At 43.7% G+C, this 22,859-nt stretch overlaps 1 protein-coding gene across 1 annotated transcript; it reads right to left on the bottom strand.

Annotated features, from left to right (window-relative positions):
* Positions 1–1,214: 1,214 nt before the first annotated feature.
* LOC116320223 (obscurin-like) lies at positions 1,215–22,337 on the bottom strand. Its single transcript, XM_039608717.1, has 7 exons — positions 22,204–22,337; positions 17,228–17,557; positions 14,687–15,013; positions 13,393–13,719; positions 4,219–4,551; positions 3,352–3,693; positions 1,215–2,925 (listed from the first exon to the last, which is right to left on the bottom strand). Exons 1-7 carry the CDS (start codon positions 22,271–22,273, stop codon positions 2,771–2,773), a joined length of 1,884 nt encoding a protein of 627 aa, XP_039464651.1. The 5' UTR covers positions 22,274–22,337; the 3' UTR covers positions 1,215–2,770.
* Between the last annotated feature and the right edge of the window lie 522 nt (positions 22,338–22,859).

Genomic DNA, 22,859 nt, shown 5'->3' with positions numbered 1-22,859 from the left:
ACACTTTTAATCTGATCGGTTGAGCTAAATTATGGCATAAATGTGATGTTGAAATTAAAGAGCTGGCCGGAAAGTCGCCCAGTTTTCATCTCCCACTCATTCCAGTGTGAGAGATGATTTCCCACCTGTGAGGGATCAGGCCTGTCCTGCTCTCACACAGAGACTGATGACAGACATGCTGAGGCCGTTAAGTTTGCTTTTCTGATTAATATGTCTAATGAGAATTAGCAGATTTGTATCATAAACCATGAGGAGACACGTGGGAAGAAACTCTCATTATCTTTATTTGGACCTTTGTTCTGCTGTGGAGGAGATCATCCAGCGACGTCGGGTCATCACGTCGAGGTTTCTTTCTCCATGTGTTCCACCACAGAGAGGAGTTGAAAATACCTGTAGTCAGCAGAGGCATGTCACTCTTGCTTCCCTCTGCCAGTGTCTCGGTGGCTCAGGGATGTGTGGAGCAGGTGAGAAATGGCGTTGTCTGTGGAACGATTACTCTGGTGTGCAAACTGAAGTGGGTCAATGGTGAGAGGAAGTGAAGGAGTGACGTGATCTCTTACCAGTCTCTCTAAACACTTCATCACCGTTAAAGTCAGTGCTACTGGGCACCGTGGGAATCATTGCGTCAAGCGGACTGTTACTTCTTTGGGACAGGGACAATGATGGACTCTTTGAAGCACGTGGGAACCACTGCTTGGGCCAGGGAGAGGTTGAAGATCTCCCAGTGCTAGCTGGTCAAAGCAGGCTCTCAGGACCCGACCTGATTGCATCTGGTCCTGCTGCCTATAGCGTTCAGTCTCCTGAAAGCTTTCCTGCTCTGTGATGGTAAAAGCGCTGTTGTCACTGGTGCACTCTGAGACACAGAACTGTGTCTCTGGTATACAGAGGGGTCTGACAGCCTGAACGAAGATGCTGTTATTCTTTGTGTTGGACTGCCATCTTGTGTTGAATTGTTTTCAATCTTTAAATGCACCATGCATTTTTTGCATGCTTACACAATTAGAGTGATGAAACTACATAAAAACATTGTCATGGTGGCATTTGAGACAAGTAATATTAACTGTATTTATCTTGTACTGATGCTTTTTCAGAAACTACATCACATCTACTCCTCATGCACCGTCACATAGTACATAAAATAAACTTTCTCTTACACGTAGATCTCTGAATGTTAACTGTGCCGTCTGACTTAGGATAATTGCAGTAACATAATCCAGTATTAATTGTGTGTAAATATTTATTAACAAGGTGAAGTTGAAGATGACACAGGGTGTAGGTGAGGAACTTTACATCATTTACTCCTTGCAGCATGAGTTAAATTAAGGAAAGTGGCAAACTTCACAGTTCAGGATCAGAGAGAAATTTTAGAAAAATCCATTGATGTCCACTTATTAATTGCAGATCAAGTCCAATGAATAGCTTGAAATGGTGCAAAGGTAAGTATTGAACTTCCACAACAAAAAAGGTAAGGTTACCCAAAACTGAAAAATAATGTACATTTCAGAATTATACAAAAAAGGCCTTTTTCAGGGAACAAAAAATGGGTGAAGATTTAAAGCTGTTCTGCAGTTATGGAGGTTAATCAAGCCTTGAAAGCTGGTGCTACTAACTCCTACAGGTGTTCCAACTTTTCTGCATTTCTTCCAACCCCCTCTGTCTGCATAAAAGTGCTGGAACACACTGTGGTACCACACCCATGAGCATCAGGTGAACAGTACTGCAGAAAGTAGTGTGTTGCTATAGAAATGGTGAGAAATGGGAAATTAACAATGGAAGAGAGACAGACCATCATAACACTTAAAAATGTTGAGTATGTTCTTACAGAGAAATTGCCAAGAAGAGCACAGCTTAATCACGGTCATAGGAAGCCTCAGTTTCAACTTTGAAGAGAAGACTTTGAGCTGCAGGATTGACAGGATGAGTCGCAGCAGGAAAGCCACATGTCAGAATAAAACACTGGATTGCCTGGACCATGAAACATTAGACTACTGAATGAAAGAAGGTATTATGGACTGATGAATCAAAATTGTAAATCTTTGCTTCATGCAGGATCTTTGTACGACGTTGAGTAGATGAACAGATGTTTCCACAGTGTGTGGCATCAACCAGGTGATGGTCTGGGGCTGTTTTGCTGGATCCAGGATCGGTGACTTGTCTAGAGTGAGACGCACAGCAGTGGCAGCTGTTCTGTTTGTTTACTAAAAAAGCTGATCGCTGCATGAGGATCAGTTTGTTTGGTCCACAAGTTCTTACAAACAGCTGAACCTGAAGCTCCAAGTCCAGTTTGAGAAATATCTGTCATCTAAAAAGATTTCATTGCCTTTGGCAGTTGAAATCACAAGTACACAAGGCCGAACCCCAGTCTGTCTAGAAACACATGGACACAAAAACACATCCTGCATAGCCTTGATTATCTAATGTTATCCTTCAGCTTATTCAGACTCTTTAACCAGAGACTTAAACTAAAACTAATATCAGTGTATGTGTAAGCATGCAGCAAAGACTCTCAAGCACTCTGCGTCCACTCTTCAGTACTTCAGCCCAGTCTTAGCACCGGAAGAAGCTCATGATCCTCAAAACACAGAGTGCCAACTCGAGCACATTTGCATTGTGTATATATTCAAATAATAAAACAGCTTTATTTAATTATTTATAAACAATTTATATTTTTTCAATCCAAACAGTCGGAGTCTGAACATTAATAATCAGACATGTTAGACGTCTACAGTCGTCTGCTGGGTGTTCAGCAGAGTCCTGACTCATCATTACATCAGTCACAGACCAGCTCTTCAGGGGAAAGAGGCTGTTCATCCTCTGGATCATCATGAGTGTTAGAACGGCATTTTCTTTTGTAGATCAAAAATCCAACAACTAAAACAACAGCAGAAACACCGATGATCACTGCAACAGATCCTCCTGTCGGACCTGCAGGTGAGAAACAGCTGTGAGGCGTCAGGTAGGCGACGAGTGAAGAACAGAATCTCTTTCTTTGTCAAGTAGATTAGGTTAAAGAAAAGAAAAAAGTGTGAATAAAGAATGACAATTTGGACACTGTGCATTTGAAGTATTTCAATACTGCCAGAGCTGATAAGAGGATTTATATTTATGGGGAAAAATACCATTTAAATTTCCCCCAGACAGAGACTGATTCATAAATGTCTTTGTTTCTGCTCTAACCTTACCCAAACAATGCTGCTCTACAACTCTAGACTACCAGCCACAAAGACAACAGCTGGAGAAACATCTGTCTACCTCTGACATCCACCAGCTCATCCATACAACAAACACACATCAACAACCAGGAAGCAGCTTCACCTCTGATCACACACACACTCAACTCTACTCACTCACCTGGACGATCAGTAACACTCAGACGTACGTAGCTGATATATTTCCATGAGCGTGTTTCTTCCATAAAGACACCGCACATGTATGTTCCACTGTCAGCAGCCGTCAGATCGTTCACAACCATAGACATGTTTCCATCCGTCATCTGTATGTCCAGGAGATCCACCCGGTTCTTAAAAGATCGATCCTGGTTGTCTTGTTCAAAATTCCCGTTCTGGTACGAAAGAACATATTCACCTTCCAGGCGAGGTACCATCCATTTTACACCTGTGATGTTGTTGTTTGAACTTTGACATGGCAGAGTGACATTTTGTCCAGACTCAGCTTTGATGTTCATTTTCTGACCTGAAAGAGGAAACAACACAGAGCAGAGAGGTTAAAGGTCAAAGTACAATTCCTTTGACATTTGAGTTTTTAGTCATGTTGGATTTAATGAACCTCTGAACATCCAGCAGGTCACCAGTGACCCACTGAGGGGGAATTTTAGCCTCATGCTAAACATGCAAAGTGTCAGAAATACAAGATGTTAGCTAGCATTCATAGATGTGTCCTTTCAGCTGCTCTGATCCAACCTTTGGTCTCTATGAAAGAGGCTTCAGGGAGATGTTTGCTACGTTGGACTGTAGGACCATCAGAAATGTGTGCAGTAACAAAACAGGCAGCACTGAAAGGAGCTCTAAGTGTTTGTGTTGTTCAATGTGCACAACAACAAAAATGGGACCTCTCTCATCCATCAGTCATCATGTGGACATTTTTCTTACAGACGCCACAACTTTAACATCCACCAGCTCATCCATACAACAACAAACAACAACAACCAGGAAGCAGCTTCACCTCTGATCACACACACACTCAACTCTACTCACTCACCTGGAGGAACGACAATCAGATAGTTGTTAATGAGCAATTTCCATGAGCGTGTTTCCTCCATGAAGACACGGCACATGTATGTTCCACTGTCAGCCGTGTTCGCATCCTTCAGAATCAAAGACACGTCTCCATTCTTCATCTGTCTGTCCTGCAAAGTCAGACGGCTCTTAAAAGATGGATGCTGGTTGTCTGGATTTAAATGCCCATCCTGGTACAAAAGGACATATTTATCTCTAAGGTCAGCTCTGCTCCATTTTACACGTTTACTGTTGTTTGGAGCTCGACATGTCAGAGTGACTTTCTGTCCAGACTCAGCTGGGATGATTTTGTGGTCTGAAAGAGAAAACAGAACAGAGCAGAGAGATGTTAGTTGTTTATTTACTTTTACATCTGAGTTTTAGGGCATTGTGGTGGTATGGTAGTTATCACTTTTGCCTCTCGGAAAAGTCCTTGGTTCAAATCCATGATCTACTCTTTCTGTATTAGCCCTGCAGACCGGCACCCTGTCCAGGCTTCACCTGCTACTAACTCAGTATCTGTGATACACTCCAGGCCCAATAACCTTGGCTTAGTTAAACAGAAGGAGATGGATTGAAGTTTTTCGCCATTTTCTCTTTAATTCATGTAAACCTCATAGCATCCACCAGATCATCAGTGTAGCCTCATGCTAAACACAACAGCTAGTGGACCTCTGAAATCCACAGCAACTGGGCCTCGCCCACCATAATGGTATGTAAGAAGGATGGGATATACTGTCTCTGTGTTGTTGGCTATCCACTGGACTCAGTAGCAGTTTTTGATATAGGCAACATGGGCGGTTGCCCAGGGAGGCATCGTGGTAGGGGCGGCAAAAAAAAGTTGCTCAGACTCATGCTGGACTCATGCTTCCCCGACATCATGCCAGCGGATTTTGGGGATGGCATAGGCACCAATCGGTTTTCTATCGCCCATTTGCTGGGAGTTAGGGCGCCCTCCATTTGTGAGGTGTGCCTGCTGCTTGCGGCACAGGGAGGAGAGGGAAGATGGGCAAGAAAAGTTCAAAGCCATCAGGTGCTCAGTTCAGAAAAAAATGGAAAAAAGAGGAGGAGAAACAAGCAAAAGATACAGGTAAGCAGATGAAATGGCAGGTCATGTATCCTGAAACATAATAATCAGAATGCTACTGGATACTGATGACACAGTGACACAGGCAATGTTTCTGTACTATCACAAAGGCAGGGGAATGTGAAATGTGTGTTGGCATACGGCAGTCAGAAGCTGGCAAGAACTGAACAGAACTATTGCACCATTAGAAGTGAATTACAAGCCATTGTGGATTTCATGTCGCATTTTCGCCAGCATCTCCTTGGGCAGCCCTTTAGGTAGGCACAGACGATGACAGCCTGTGCTGGCTAAAAAAAAATGAAAGAGCCTGGAGGACAGTTATCTCGGTGGCTGCAGAAGCTGACCTAATACACACTGGTCGATTGGTCTATTGCACACTGATGCTTATAGTCTTTCAGAAGACCTTGCCACCAGTCCTGCCCATGCAAAGAGCAGGATCCCTCCAGGCACCAAGGGAGTACTAGTCATCAGGCAGTCCAGTGCAATTTGGACTCTGAAAACAGGTCCCTGCTGCTGAGTCTGGTAAAGATAATTCAAGACGCCCCTAAACCTAGTACAGAGACTAAAGAGAAAAACTCATACCGATGTAGACACATCATAGCGGACATTCCCACTAATACACACAGTGTCTTTAGATTAGTCGACTAGTCATGATTACGACGACGAAATCGTCGACGACTAATTTAATAGTCGACGCGTCGTTTGAAGATTTGTAAGATCCCAAAAGACGCAGGGATAAAGAGTAGGATTTAAGAGTGTAATAACCAGAGATGGGCAGTAACGCAAGCGAGTGCGACGTTCGTGACAACAGCTGTGTGCAGATCAACAATGGATAATATATCGAGTGCGGGAGAGAGTATGAGCATGCAGCGTTTAAAGCGTGGAAGTACTGACCTTACTTTGAGTTTGATTCCATAAAAAGTGACAAAAACATTAGTGTCCATTGTGCGTGGGAAGAAAACTTCTTTTTACAGCGAAAAAACCCCCTAAACTTCCAAGCAAGCACCAAGTGCGCTACGACGTAATGTGAAATTCACAGAGAAACTCGCGGAGTCTTCAACTGACCGCCGCGGCACACCTGCACCAGGGTAAACCTCTGCCTAACCCAGTCCTGCTTTATAGGTGAAAATAGAGCAACAGGACCGCTAGTCTTTGATTTTATTTATTTTCTGCTGTGTTTTACTTTCATCTAGAGTGAGTGTAAATACAAAAAAATATTTTATTTTATGTGCTGGAATGTGCAGAAAATAGGTTTAAATGTTAAACAAATTTCTTCCAGTCAATGAATGTTGCATATAATTTAATGTTTTGCTTGATGCATAAAGTTAAAAGATTTAAAGTTTAAAGTTTTAAAAAGAGATGTTTCCATTTTATTACATTTTGTATGATGGATTATGCAGAAAAAGTAGAATTGGGCCGAAAGATCTATCGCTTTATCACCTATTCAGGTTGTAAATCGTGTTTTTAAAAAGTAACTAAGTAACTAAGTAATTAATTACTTTTGAAAATAAGTAATCAGTAAAGTAACGGGATTACTTTTGGGGGGAAGTAATCAGTAATTAGTAATTGATTACTTTTTTCAAGTAACGTGACCAACACTGGTAATAACTAAAACAGAAGATGGCAGCACTGCATGCAGAAGGATGCCAGCTGCCGTTAAACCCCGAAGAAGACGAAGCTGTGTCCGGTATCGTAGCTGTGTCCAAATTTAGGAACCGCATGCTCCTGTGCCGCATTTGCAGGCCGATTACGTTATAGTGACACGACGAAGACGGTCCAAATTCGAAGACTCCGACAAAAGCGGCCGACAAATGCGCGCTTCATTTTGGGTGTATAGGGGCCCGGCCGGGCACAGCCCGAAGAGGAGACATGGGCCCATCCTCCCGCAGGCCCACCACTCGCAGGAGGCGCCATAGGGGCCGGGTGCATTGTGTGCCGGGCGGCGGCCAGGAGCGGAGGCCCTAGCGGACTGATCCCCGGCTGCCAAGACTGGCAATAGGGACATGGAATGTCACCTCTCTGGTGGGGAAGGAGCCTGAGTTAGTGCGTGAGGTTGAGAGGTACCGGCTAGATATAGTTGGGCTCACCTCTATGCATGGCTTGGGCTCTGGAACCAATCTCCTGGAGAGAGGCTGGACTCTGTCTCAGTCTGGAGTTGCCCCTGGTGAGAGGCGGCGGGCTGGGGTGGATACTTTAATATCCCCCGGCTTGCTGCCGGTACGTTGGGGTTTTTCCCAGTGGATGAGAGGGTTTGTTCCCTGCGGCTCAGGGTAGGGGAACTGGTCCTGACTGTCATCTGCGCTTATGCGCTAAGTGGCAGTTCAGAGTACCCAGCCTTCTTAGAGTCCCTTGGGGGGCTGGAAGTTGCCCCACCTGGAGACTCTGTTGTCCTGCTGGGAGACTTAAGTGCTCACGTGGGTAACGACAGCGAGACCTGGAGGGGCGTGATTGGGAGGAACGGCCTCCCTGATCTGAACCCGAGCGGTGTTTTGTTATTGGACTTCTGTGCAAATCACAGTTTGGCCATAACAAACACCTTGTTCGAACATAAGAGTGTCCATTAGTGCACGTGGCACCAGCATGCTCTAGGCTGCAGGTCGATGATCGATTTTGTAATCGTATCACCAGACCTGCGACCATATGTTCTGGACACTCGGGTAAAGACAGGGGCCCATCTCAAGAGGGGAAAGCGGTGCACTACCTGCACTGTGTATAGTGCTGGCAGAGCGCTGCTGACGTCGACTGAGAAAATTGTTAGGCGGTGGAAGGAATACTTCGAGGACCTCATTAATCCCACTGACATGTCTTCCGAGGAGGAAGCAGAGTCTGGGGATGAGGGGAATGACCCGCCAATTTCCGGGGACGAGGTCACTGAGGCAGTTAAACAACTCCTTGGTGGCAGAGCCCCTGGTTTTGATGAGGTCCGCCCCGAGTTCCTGAAGGCTCTGGACGTTGTAGGGCTGTCCTGGTTGACACGCCTCTACAATGTTGCGTGGAGATCAGGGGCAGTACCGGTGGACTGGCAGACTGGGGTGGTGGTCCCCATCTTTAAGAAGGCAGACCAGAGGGTGTGTTCCAACTACAGGGGGATCACACTCCTCAGCCTCCCTGGGAAAGTCTATGTCAGGGTGCTGGAAAGGAGAGTTCGTCCGCTAGTCGAACCTCGGATACAGGAGGAACAATGTGGTTATGTTCCTGGTCGCAGAACACTGGACCAGCTCTTTATCCTCTCAAGGATACTTGAGGGTGCATAGGAGTTTGCCCAACCAGTCTACATGTGTTTTGTGGACTTGGAGAATTAATTTGACCGTGTCCCTCGGGGTGTCCTGTGGGAGGTGTTGCGGGAGTATGGGGTGTCTGGCCCATTGCTATGGGCCATTCGATCCCTATACAACCGTTGCAAGAGTTTGGTTCGCATTGCCGGCAATAAGTCGGACTCGTTCCCGGTGGGTGATGGGCTCCGCCAGGGCTGCCCTTTGTCACCGGTTCTGTTCATAATTTTTATGGACAGGATTTCTAGGCGCAGCCAAGTGGCGGAGGGCTTTCACTTCGGTGGCCTCAGAATCTCATCTCTGCTTTTTGCGGATGATGTGGTTCTGTTGGCTTCATCGAGTGAAGGCCTCCAGCTCGCACTGGAATGGTTCGCAGTCGAGTGTGAAGCAGTGGGAATGAGGATCAGCACCTCCAAATCTGAGGCCATGGTTCTCAGCCGGAAAAGGGTAGAGTGCCCACTCCGGGTCGGGGATGAGTTCCTGCCCCAAGTGGAGGAGTTCAAGTATCTCGGGGTCTTGTTCGCGAGTGATGGGAGAAGGGAGCCAGAGATCGACAGACGGATTGGTGCTGCGGTTGCAGTGATGCGGACGCTGCACCGGTCCGTCGTGGTGAAGAGGGAGCTGAGTGTAAAAGCGAAGCTCTCAATTTACTGGTCGATCTACGTCCCTACCCTGACCTATGGCCACGAGGTGTGGGTAGTGACCGAAAGAACGAGATCGCGGATACAAGCGGCAGAAATGAGCTTCCTTTGAAGGGTGGCTGGCCTCTCCCTTAGAGATAGGGTGAGAAGTTCGGCCATCCGGGAGGGGCTCAGAGCAGAGCCGTTGCTCCTCCACATCTAAAGGAGCCAGTTGAGGTGGTTCGGGCATCTGACAAGGATGCCTCCTGGGCGCCTCCTGGGTGAGGTGTTCCGGGCATGTCCCACCGGGAAGAGGCCCCGGGCCAGACCCAGGACACGCTGGAGAGATTATATCTCTCGGCTGGCCTGGGAACGCCTTGGTGTTCCCCCGGATAAGCTGGAGGAGGTGGCTGCGGAGAGGGAGGTCTGGGCTCATCTGTTTAGGCTGCTGCCCCCGCGACCCGGCCTCGGATAAAGCGGATGAAGATGGATGGATGGATGGTTGGGTGTATACTTCGTGGCCCAACCTATTCCAGAATTCATAGTGGGGGTCTGCTCAGTTTTCAACAATGATGGCAGCTAGCAAGTTTTAACATTACGCTTATTATTCTTTCTGAGTCACAAAATAAAAATTTTAACATATTTTCAGGCGAGAATGTAACTGTGTAAACCTCAAATATCTGCTCAGTTTATCAAGACCACATATTTTCAAAAGTGCTCCGACATTTTTGGAGATGTCTGTTACCCACCAGCTCGATAGCTAGCCGGGGTTCAAGGCTCACTAGAGCCGGTGAGAACACCGGACTCCTGGCAAATTGTTTTCAAACCCACCGCTGTCTTTCGCTACTCAGGTTAAACATGATATATAAGTCACTTAGATAACTTAGAAATGTTATTGTTTGGCTTTTTTAGTATTTTATTTGTTCCTGAGTAAATCGGTTTGGCTGAGATTAAAGTTATAGTTTTTTTACACAGATGAATAAAGCAGACAACTGATTATCATTAGTGTGAGATGCTCAAGAATATACTCCGGTCTTGATGCATTCTCAATCATCCAGGAAAGTAAATCTTCAAAAGTTGATTCTGTTCATCTGGACGTACCGTTTTGTGGGAAAAACGTTTCGTCACTCATCCAAGTGGCTTCTTCAGTCTCAGACTGACTGACGTCCAGATGAACAGAATCAACTTTTGGAAATATACTCCAGTGTCCCGTTATACTTTAGATAGCAAGGAGCAGACGGCTGAGTTTATTAAACTCCACCGAAATAATCTGCAAATTTTATTAAAATGTAATAAACTATCATCCTGTCTTTATTTTTAGTTAGCACATAAACACTTAAAGCTGTAAGCTAATAATAGTTATATAAGAGCAGATGCATGCTGGTGCAATAAGCTGTACATTGTACGTCCAATGGATGCATGATCTGATTAGTCGACTAATCACAAAAATAATCGGTGACTAGTCGACTATCAAAATAATCGTTTGTGGCAGCCCTAGTTTCAAGCCCAGTATGCTGATGTAACCATTGCACCCAGCCGAGGCTGGATGGAGGCCAGCAATGAGTGCCCTCCAGGGACTACTGTTTCACCATGCAGCCCAGTCCCTAAGACATACTAACACTCAAGATGTGGAGTTGCTTCTACTGCATTGATGACACCCAGTTTTAATCACAAATTAAGCTGCCTATGCTCTGGAGCACATTACATTAAACATTATGGGACCACTGAATTATACAGTGCAGAAACTAGCTGTGATACAAGACTATTTTCCAAAGTGGACAGAAGCATTTCCTGTCCCAAATGAGCCAGCAGTGACTGTCACTGAAGTTGTGCCATCCAAGTAGGTGTGCTGTTACAGGATACCTCAAGGACTGCACAGTGACCAGGAACACAATTTTGAATCTGAAGTGTTCCAGGGGAAGTCCAGGCCGCTGACTGGACTTCTTCGCCGGAGCAGACAACCTTCGAACCTGCTCTATTGCCGCCATCTTCCACTTGGCCGGCCTCCTGAACTGTGTCACCGCTGCTGCCTTCTGCACGGCCGGCCTCCACATCTGCTTTGCCTTTATCTCCACCAATGCCTTCCGCATGGTCGGCGTCCAGACTTTCGTCGCTGCAGCCCTCTGGACCTGCTGGGTTATGAGCTATTGAGCCATCGGCCCCCAGACCGACCCCCTGAACTTATAATGAGCTGTTCCTTGAGCTCCAGTCTCATTGGTGGACGTTCAGTTTTGGACTGTTCCCTGTGCTCCTGTGCCCTTGATGGCCATTTTGTTTTGGACCCTGGATGTATTTTTTGCCCCTCTGAACCTTTCTAAGTTGTCTACAGAGCTCAGAAGAAAAAGCGCCTGGACTTCTTTAAGTTGCTTGAAGACGTTTCACCTCTTATCCGAGAATCTTCTTTAGTTCTAGGGTCAAATGGTGGAGAGTCCCAGATTTAAGCCCTGTGAGAGAGTCCCCCAAGAGGGAAAGTGGACCACCTAATGATCCTCTACCTAATCACATGAGCCAAGGTGTGAAAGCGGGTGTATCAGCCAAGGTTTTGGGTGAGCTCAGGGCTGGACTGGGACAAAAAATCAGCCCGGGCATTTTGACTAGAGACCGGCCCACCAGGTATTATAGGAAAAACCATAAATCCTTTGAATGAAAACAAACGCTGTTGTCACAGTGATGTACACTGTCGTGTTGGTATATATGTATCAGTCTAATAAACTTAAACCTACACCATCCTCCCTAAGCTGGTATTCTAAACAGTACCTGAAAGTAGACTGCTTGGTCGAGTTAACCTCCTGAACTATCTACAACACATGGTGAAAACCTGAAATTAAGACAGAGAAGACTAGAGGTGAGACATGATCATTACTGATTACTGATGACAGATGTAGATATATTTTTATAAACCATTCATTTGCCACATCAATAAACAGCATGGCAGGGCAAAATATTTTTTCTAACATGGCAACCTTTAAAAAGTGAAAGGAGACAGAAAGACAGGTGAGAAAGAAAACTTAACTGACTTTTTGATGGCATTTTACACACAGTACTGGTACAGTATCTAGAAAATGTGGGAAAATACTGGCATCATAAACAGTACTTAGCTACTTCTGAAGAAATTATGATAGGACCCTAAAAAATACTATGTACAATAATGGATTTCTATGCATTTTACATCAGATAAAAACGTTTGTTGTAAGATTCAGAGCGATAAACAAACAAGAGAGAAAAGCCGATCAGCTGATCACTGATCAGTTTCATGATTGAAGTAGAAACAGGAGAGGGAGGGGGAGAGAATGAGAGAAGAAGAGGCAGCTGTGCAGCAAAGACACAGAATAACTCCAGCTTTGTGTCTTTTTCATTCTAGCTGAAATACGGGACAAACTGTGTTCCTTTTCACCTCAATACGAAACGCGCAATATTTTCTCTGAATACGAGACGATTCTGTTTTTTACGGGACGGTTGGAAACTCTAATAATTAACCTTATAAATAAGATAAAACAAGTTCAACATCAATAATATCATAGCACCCGCCCAGCAGTATAGAAACGAGTTATTGTAACTGACTGTAAAATGTCAGCATAACGAAAATAAACTCCACCTAAACTTGGTTTATATCTGACCCAGATAGACTGCAGGTCATAACTTCTTACCTGAAGTTCAGTTCACCGCCTCAGGTCTCTGCTCCTCCTGCCTTTCCGTCATCCACCTGCCAGCGTGTTGCATCTGCTGGCCTCCACCACTTGCTAATGTTACTGAATCTGTAGAAGCTCCGCAAAAGCCACCACCAAACAACTGAGTTATTTTTACACATCTCCCTTCATCTGGCCAATCCACCACCTTTCAGTGTTTATACCATTACGGAAAAAAACGAAGAAAAAAAAAACATCGGCCCATAAAAACGAAAAATCACCATCGGCCCACCAGGCAAGTGCCCGGTATGCCCGATGGCCAGTCCAGCTATGGGTGAGCTCAACCTAACCCCACCCTATCATGTGATGCCTTAATGCTCACTCACATCCTGGGCCATCTGACCTCAGGAAATCACATGATAGGGTGGGGTTAGATTTAAGCTCACCTGAAACTTTGGCTGATTTTTATCTGCATGTTTTCAGAGAGATCTAGATTCTCTGCTGGGACTACTGAATGATTTACAGAAGTTTACAGTTACCTTGCTCACTCACCTAGAGGAACACTGAGATTGATGGTGATGTTTTTCCATGAACGTGTTTCTGCTATTTCAAAATGACACTTGTATGTTCCAGAGTCAACAGTGGTCACTTTCTTCAGAATCAAAGACACGTCTCCACCCTTCATCCCTCTGTCCCGCAGTGCCACTCTGTTCTTATATGATGGATGCTGGTTGTTTGGGAAAAAACGCCCATCCTGGTACAAAAAGACATTTTTCGGTTCCAGGTCAGCTCTGCTCCACACTACAGCTGAGATCTTATTTGTAATTTGACATGGCAGAGTGACGTCCTGTCCAGACTCGGCTGTGATGTTCATCTGGTCTGAAAGAGAAAACAACACAGAGCAGAGAGGTTAAAGGTCAACATACAATTATAAGCAGAATTATTTACTTTAAAAATTTATTTTATTTCGTTTGACATGTTTAGTTCCCATGTTAACGTCTTAAAGTCCAGCAGAGGCCTGTACCATAAAGCAGCATTTGGGTTCAGGGTTAACACTGGGTTTTCTGTTCTAGGAAGGTGGTTCGCGTCTTATAACATCCAGTCCATGGTAACTTTCGCTATGCTTTGAACCTGCTCAGATCCAGATTGAAACATCAATCAGGTTCCACAGAATAAAAACATGTGCTAAATTAGCCACACCCCATTTTGCAGTTATTTATTTGTAAAAAATGTTTGGAATCATGTATGATTTCCGTTCCACTCCTCACGTGTACACCACTTTGTATTGGTCTTTCACGTGGAATTCCAATAAAACTGATTCATGTTTGTGGCTGTAATGTGACAAAATGTGGAAAAGTTCAAGGGGGCCGAATACTTTTGCAACCCACTGTATGTCATATGAGTTCAGCAAGTGCAATGTAGGTATCCTGTGTCAGAATCATATTTTAACAACTGCTGCCAAAATTTCAATATGTATTGTATTGCAATATATATATCTATGTGTGTGTGTGTGTGTGTGTGTGTGTGTGTACTTTTGCAAGCCACTGTATGCATATGAAACAGGCCTGTGTTTGAATTTAGTTTTAATATTCAATCTTTATTCTCAAATGAAAAAATGGAAATGGAAGTGTTGCAGGAAAAGCCTTAACTCATATGTGATGAAAGCTCAGTGGTTTGTGGTGTGTGCGTGAGCGTAGGTAACGTTTTTGTTTTACAGCATGTTTTCAGTGTCAAATAGATTATCTGCTGGGAGAATACAGAAAGCTGTACCTTACTAAAGCCAATGAATGAAACACAGACTCCATGCCAGATTTACAGAAAAATCATTTTTATCTGACTCACTCACCTGGAGAAACATTCAGATTGATGGTGACGTATTTCCATGAGCCTGTTTCTGCTATTTTAACACGACACTTGTATGTTCCAGTGTCAGCAGTGGTCACTTTCTTCACAATCAAAGACGCGTCTCCACCCTTCATCCCTCTGTCCCGCAGAGCCACTCGGTTCTTGTATGATGGATGCTGGTTGTTTGGAACAAAACGCCCATCCTGGTACAAAAAGACATTTTTTTGTCCCAGGCCAGCTCTGCTCCACTCTACAGCTGTGATGTTATTGGTAACTCGACATGGCAGAGTGACGTCCTGTCCAGACACAGCTTTGATGTTTATCTGGACTAAAAGAAGAAACAACACAGAGCAGAGAGGTTAACGATCATCATACAGTTATGAGCAGAATTATTGACCTTTTGTTTAATTGTTGTATATTTCTCCTCCGTGAGTTGCCACCTTATGGTGGTAAAGGACACTGTGTGTTCCTGGGATCCCAGGGGCTATGTTGTCTTGGACCTTTTGCTCCATGGTGGGGTCTCCTATGGGAAATTGGTCCTCAGTGAGGAACCAGACAAAGAGACATTTATAGGACACCTTTTAGAAGGTTCCCCCCAAGGGTTCCCCTGCTTGGGATAGCACTCTGCACCAGAGCCAGGCCCGGGGAGGGCACCCGAGGGTGAGTGTCTGGTGGTCGAGCCCTACGCCATGTGGTACCGGCTGGACACAGCCTGAAAATGGGACATGGGTGCATCCTCAGGAGGCAACGTAGTGCTTGGGTCCAATGTTTGTCAGAAGTGAGAAGGAGGATCCAAATAGCAGACAGTGGCAGAGGTGCGAGTGAGTTTTATTTACAGTGAACAATAACCAAGGTGAGGGCAGAACTGAACATTAACATAAACTGAGAAAAAACTAACAAACAAACGTGAAAACATAAGTACAGTGGGACATACACAGAGATGGCAGATGGAGAAGGCTGGGCACAGAGACACGGAGTAACACAGACGACGCGACGACGAGCACAGGCAGACACACACTATAAATACACACAGCACTGATCAAGGGATGGGAGACAGGAGGGGAACACACCTGGGAGAAATCACAGCTGACGAGGCAGGGGAACGTAACCTGAACACACTCACATAAGACAAGGACTTTCAGAATAAAACAGGAAACTAACAGACACAGAGGACCAGACAAAACACTGAACTTAACAGACTCACGAGCAGACACAGTGACACCATGGACAGACAGAGGGAACACAGGCAGGTATAAAACCAAACTCTAACACACAGCAAACCTACAAAAAGACATGACAGAATAAACAAGAACATAGAATAATACAAAGAAACACAAAACACTGAGTCCTCAGACTCAGGACTCTAACTGCTCCTGAAGGTTTTTCATGTTCGAAGTAGAATAAAGGGCCATGCTCCAACTGATGTTTAGCCAGTATTTTATTTTATTTTCACCAGCAAACACTATGGTGAAATGATCAATGAAAAACACGGATATTACATCAGCAGAACAAAAATTACAACTCAAATAAAACATACACACAAAGTAAATGCACCAACATACCGTGTGCGCCTTTCTACTGAACATTCATGAGCATTTGTAGTCCATATCTTCCATATTTCCACCTTTTACACAAACCAGCGTTCTCTTTCTGGCTGGAGCCTTCAGTCTCTGGTGACATGTGCGCTTAATTGAGCATCACCCCAAAGCATGCGCACCACAAAGCACCACACTCAGGTCCACCAGTAGGTGGCGACAACACAACACGAATCCAGATTAAACACCAAATTTTGAACATTGCAATCACATAATAATTACATTTCAATGCGACAGCTGCAAGGACCATGACAGAAGGTGGTTTGCCTCTTACAACAGTGCACTGCCATGGTATCTCATGCTAACATTTAACTAGTTAACTTATGCTGTGAACATAACCTGCTCTGGATCAGATTAAGATCCAGATTAGAGATCATCAGGTTTCGAACATCTATGGACCGTTCAGTTCTCCAGAAAATAAATAGCATAACTATTCCTGGATGATCCCTCAGTCCTCTGCGCGCAAAGAACGGGGCGGTCCAATTTTTTTTTGTTTTGTTTGTGATTGGGTCTAAAGTACCTGCACTTTGCTTGTCGAGCTCATATGAAATTTTGACAAAGACAAAGTTTGAATTCAGGTTTTGTATTTAATGTTAAACAGCACAGAGTCAGTATTTAATCAATGTCTTTTCATCCCCTGACTGATTATCCTGATGTCCAATGTCAGTTTGAATAAATTCAGCATACCCTGGATGTTGATATCACTTCCTAGAACAGGGCGCAGGTCACTAAGGACCATCTGCTTTGAGTGCTCAGATGAGTAGAAAAGCACTATATAAGAACCAGTCCATTTACCATCTGTGGGTCAAGCTGTTAGCTTCCATAGAACAGAATCATGTGGTGTCAACTTCTGACATCCACCAGCTCATCCATACAACAAACAAACATCAAGAACCAGGAAGCAGCTTCACCTCTGATCACACACACATTAAACTCTACTCACTCACCTGGAGGATCAACTCTCAGGTTGATGATGGTGAACTTCCATGAGCGTGTTTCTCTCAAAAAGACACGACACTTGTATGTTCCAGTGTCAGCAGTGGTCGCTTTCTTCACAATCAGAGACGCGTCTCCATCCTTCATCCCTCTGTCCCGCAGAGCCACTCGGTTCTTGTATGATGGATGTTGGTTGTTTGGAACAAAACGTCCATCCTGGTACAAAAAGACATTTTTTGGTCCCAGGTCAGCTCTGCTCCACTCTACAGCTGTGGTGTTATTTGTAACTCGACATGTCAGAGTGACGTCCTGTCCAGACTGGGTTGTGATGTTTATCTGGACTGAAAGAAAAAACAACACAGAGCAGAGAGGTTAAAGGTCAACATACAATTATGAGCAGCATTACTTTAAATATGTTGTTTACTTTAAGTAATTTTAACATCTTAACATCCATCAGTGTCCTGTACTATAAAGCAGCATTTGGGTTTATTGATAACTTTGGGTTTTCAGTGCTAAGAATAATAATAAGACTGCTTCTAATCAGACTGCATCATCATGGTAACTTATGCTAACTTTTAACTAGCTAGCTTATTGTTACCTCACCAGATCCATGACCTCGATCCATAGTAAGGAGCGCGCTGTCAAGTGAGCCATCATTTGTAAGCCGCTGTCAAGTAGTGATGTGCGATACCACTGATTTTCTTTCCAATCCAATACCAAGTAATATTCAGGGTGGTATCGACGATACTGATCCGATACCGATACTTTGTACAAAAACTTATTTTATTTATTGTATCTCAAATTATAGCATCATAATGATTACAGGACATCAGATTACTTGTTCTTATCACTTAATAATGTAGAGTTCATCATATAGAAATTAAAAAAAACTGAAGTTGTGCGCTATTTGAACACCTTGCCTGCCTGCAGCACTAAAGGACTCCGTGAGAGACGTCTGTCTCGCCCTAGCAGCACCTTTAAAGTTATTAAAGTTATTAGATTAGATTAAATTAAATGTAACTTTATTAAACCCTCGGGAGGGTTCCTCCGGGGTTTTCACACAGCTGAATAAACGTCAAACAGAAAACTAATTAAACAAAGTGTGAGACGGTTGAGAGTTTACGTCAGCGCCCGGTTATATTTTAGACAGCAAGGAGCAGACGGCAGAGTTTCACTCCACCGAGGGAGCTCGTGACGTACTACCCGGCTTTCTTTAGACCACGAAGGCCGGGTCCTCAGGTGGAAGCAGCCTTTGAATTTGGACACCCCCGCTGTTTCCGGGCCGGCCAATAATAACGGTGACATTTAACATATTTTATCCGATAAATAAACACTGTAAAATGAATTTATCACCTCCCCAACAGCCCTTTTGAATGTCTCCCTAGTATGGCCACAACACCTCACTTTTTTGCCACATGTATCGCAAACTACGTCTCAGCTGTTTGTGGAGGTAAAATATGTTCGCACATGCCTGCCTGCAGCACTAAAGGACTCCGTGAGAGACGTCTGTCTCGTCCTAGCAGCACCTGTCCCTCTCCTCTGTTAGGTTTTTGTATTGTGATTGTCATTTATGCTTAGAAATATTTAACCATATATGCTTAGAAGTGTATAATCAATTGTGTAGTGATAGGATGTGTGATCTTTAGCAGGAATGCACACCTACATCCTGGGAGCATGGGAAGAGGTCGTACCTTGTTTTATTGTTTTATGGTAGGATAAACGTATCTGTATCTGTTTTAGGCTAAGTGCCTTTTTTTAGATGAACTGCTGGACTTCCAGGCCAGCAGGTTTAGGGAAGTCATTTATGGGTTCATACACACACACACACACACACACACACACATGGTATTCTTTGTTCACATGTATACCTATGTAAGATGTCATAAGTTAATGAACCTATGCATATTCATGTACCCACAATAAAAGGAGTGCTATGGGGAACCTGGCTGAGAGTCTGACGGAGGTCAAGTGGGTGGAACGACACTTGGCTCTGGGCAGGCTTCCCTCATGCATGAGTAGCCCACTGAACTTCCGCGGGTGTGACTCTTATTTTGAGCGATGAAAAAATAATAGAATATAATTTTATTTTTATATTTCAATATCACAATAATCTTCCAATTTAGAACTATGAGTTAAAAAGAACTAACATAAATAAAATACACTTCAGCTAAATACTTCTAATTTATTTGCCCAAACCATGCGGAGCCGCACTACAAGGACTAAAGAGCCGCATGCAACTCCGGAGCCGCGGGTTGCCGACCCCTGCCCTAGCACATACTACATAACCTAAACAGGAACATAGGGGAAACAAAGGGACACTTAGAAGCCGCAGGAAACAATATTATACTGAAAGGACTAGAGACACAGCCCAAACATAATCCCCAAGTAAAACTCCAAAAGAACAAGTTATGACTTACATAAAAATGAAAAGATCATAAACCTCGGTCATTACCCGCAGCTCATGGCCATAGGTGAGGGTAGGACGTAGATGGACCGTTAGATTGAGAGCTTTGCTTAAACACTCTTGCCTTAACCGAGCTAAGATCCTGTGGGACTTCCAGATACAGACAGACAAAATGGTGGTGGCTAACCAAACGCACATAGTGGTGGTAGACAAACATGAGAAGACGGCCGTAGTGATCGATGTAGCGGTTCCAAATGACAGCAACATCAGGAAGAAGGAACGTGAGAAGCTCGAGAAATACCAAGGGCTCAGAGAAGAGCTCGAGAGGATGTGGAGGGTGAAGGTGACGGTGGTCCCGTGGTAATCGGAGCACTAGGTGCGGTGACTCCCAAGCTAGGCGAGTGGCTCCAGCAGATCCCGGGAACAACATCGGAGATCTCTGTCCAGAAGAGCGCAGTCCTGGGAACAGCTAAGATACTGCGCAGGACCCTCAAGCTCCCAGGCCTCTGGTAGAGGACCCGAGCTTGAAGGATAAACCGCCCGCAGGGGCGAGTGGGGAATTTTTTTTTATATGTATATACATATATATATACATATATATATAGATAGATATATATGTGCGTGTGTGTGTGTGTGTGTGTGTGTGTAGTGAGTGAAAAAAAGTAATAGCTGCGTGCAAAAACTGTTTTTTAGTGTTTGCTATTATCCATACACACACACAATAGCAGCCCCTTGCTCTCAGTTTTTGCATTTGCGCTTGCTCGCAATGTGTTGCTTGCGCTCTCAACATTTCTGTACACTCAAATTTAGCTTTTCTTCGCTCAAAATACATTTCTCCTCAAAATGCAACACTTTCAAAAATTTTTTTTACGTGCGCTCAGAATAGTGGCACAAAAATAACGCCATAGAGGGGCTGTAGTTACACTCGCAGTAGCACAGGAACAGAGCGGGAGGGAGAGACAGAGAGCCAGGGACAACAACGTCACATAAGAAAGGTATAGCAATCATCCCCAAAAGTTGAATCTGTTCATCTGGACGTAGCGTTTTGTGGGAGAAACATTTCGTCACTCATCCAAGTGACTTCTTCAGTCTCAGCTGACTGCAGGTTTCCCCAAATCTTATAAACAGTACATTTGCATAATGACTGAAACCAGCCCACAGAAGGAACAATGGGCTGGGAGGTCAGTTCCTTAATCATAATTATGCAAATTCTCATGACCATTGATCAACAATCACTGACCAAAACCCACTTTTTGTTTTCATATTTTAATTTATATTTAATTGTGTTGTGGTTTGCAGTGTTTTTTGTTGTTTCATTTTAAATTTGTTTAAAAGGAAAAAGCTGAAATTTTAAATAGTTAAAAGCTGAAATGTAAATAGTTGTTTTTTGTATTAAATTATTTATTTATTACATTTTATGTGGAGTGAATAAATAAAAGTATATTTACGGTGGCTCCATGAGACAAGACACGTACAAACCTCAAAGCACGTACAACTCCAAAACACGTAAAAACTCAGTAGCACGTACAAACTCCAAAACATGTACAAACACAACAGAAGTGCTCCGGGATGCTCGGCGCAGTGTTGAGCTTTTGTTACCTAGTGGCTACACAAGCCAGCAAGTACCAACGACCTGATTTGGTGTGTGGTAGTAACAGGTAAATGAACATTTTTTTTAATTATTTGAATATATATGAATGCTTGTGTATAAATACACAAACAATACACATATGATTTCAATTGTGTAATTTAAGTGATCTAGGTAGCTCTGTTTTGGAAGTTCAGTTAACGGTAGAAATGTGTTTTGGAGTTTGTACGTACTTTGTCTCTAGGGGCCACTGTATATATTTATATATAAACATATATAAATAAAACCACGTTTTTTTTACATTAGTAATTCCTTTTGTGCATAATTTATTATTGTTGTTAATTAATTAAAGCAACAAAACAACCTGAAGAGTCGGTTGGGAGCCGAAAAAGTCGGATCTTTTTAGTGAGTCAAGCCAAAAGACCCGGTTCTCTAAAACCAGCGCGAAATCCCATCACTACAGAGGCCGATATGACGATTAACTTTAATATTGTCTACAATATTGCCAAAGAGTGTGTGTTGGCTGTTATGCCGTTTTTCTTCGGTAGCTACTCGTAATCCCTTTCCCCCTCTCTCTCTCTCTCTCTCTCACACACACACACACACACACACACACAGCAAGGGGCCCTATACATTTCCCTTGAAGGGCGTAACATTGTGAACTGTGAACCTCGCCAACGTCTGCTTCCACAGAACAAAAACACGTGCTCGTAAAACGTGAACATAATGTGTGAGAGAAAGCAGCCTCTCATTATAAGACACTGTGAGTCTCTGCATGCTGCCTTTATGGAGCTACAGCTGTTTGTATACACTGAACAAAAAGCTTTGTAGCTGTATACTGACTCCTGACACTACAACACATCACACTGACACACACATTACACTTCTTTGTCTCTGCCACAGCTGGATTACAGATGTTAACTCCACCCAGCCTCGTTTCGCCTTCGTCTACTTATCGTTTTCTCAGAAGAGCATCATCTAACAGCAAATCTCACCTGCAGAGACGACCGTGAAGACGCTGAAAAACAGCAAAGTTGAGCCGAGTGAGACACCGACAGCAGACATTTCTTAACTCTAAACTTCAGAGTCAGAGAGAGAGAGCGAGAGAGTGAAGTGACGTCAGGCTGGCAGGACCCGAGCCCACCAATGGTTGCGCTGGTCTGAAAATCTCTGGACAAACAAACGTTACGTAGTAATTTACGTCCTCAGGTTGTGATGGTCTGAGCGGCTATTTGTAACCAATCTGACTAAATCAGTTTTCCCCCTTTTAAAGACTCTGAGCTCTCACAAATTATTGGCATATCTGTTATTGAGAAACTTATATTTGGGAGTAAATGTTTGCGAAAATTACATTTAAAAATAAAACTGCACACCTTTCAAAATTTTGTCCCTGAAAAAATGTGTTGTGTAGTTAATGAGAGGTGTTTACTGAAAGGTATTTTTGAAAAAGGCCAATCTGTTTGTGTTTTCTTATTGGCAGACAAAGTTTGATTTGGAAAAATTAACAAAATATTTTTTTTTAAATCTTGTGATGCAAAAAAATAAAAATGATGGTGGACTAAAAGTTTTACGTTTTTCAGTGTTAAATAATGTTGCTTTTAAAAAACATCAGTTGAGCAACATTATTGCATAAATGTGACGAGGAAATGAA

Source organism: Oreochromis aureus, linkage group 3 (assembly GCF_013358895.1).
Source record: "Oreochromis aureus strain Israel breed Guangdong linkage group 3, ZZ_aureus, whole genome shotgun sequence".
In the NCBI taxonomy this organism is placed as follows: domain Eukaryota; kingdom Metazoa; phylum Chordata; class Actinopteri; order Cichliformes; family Cichlidae; genus Oreochromis; species Oreochromis aureus.
Note: the sequence above shows the minus strand (reverse complement) of the source record. Positions and strands in the feature narration are given on the sequence as shown.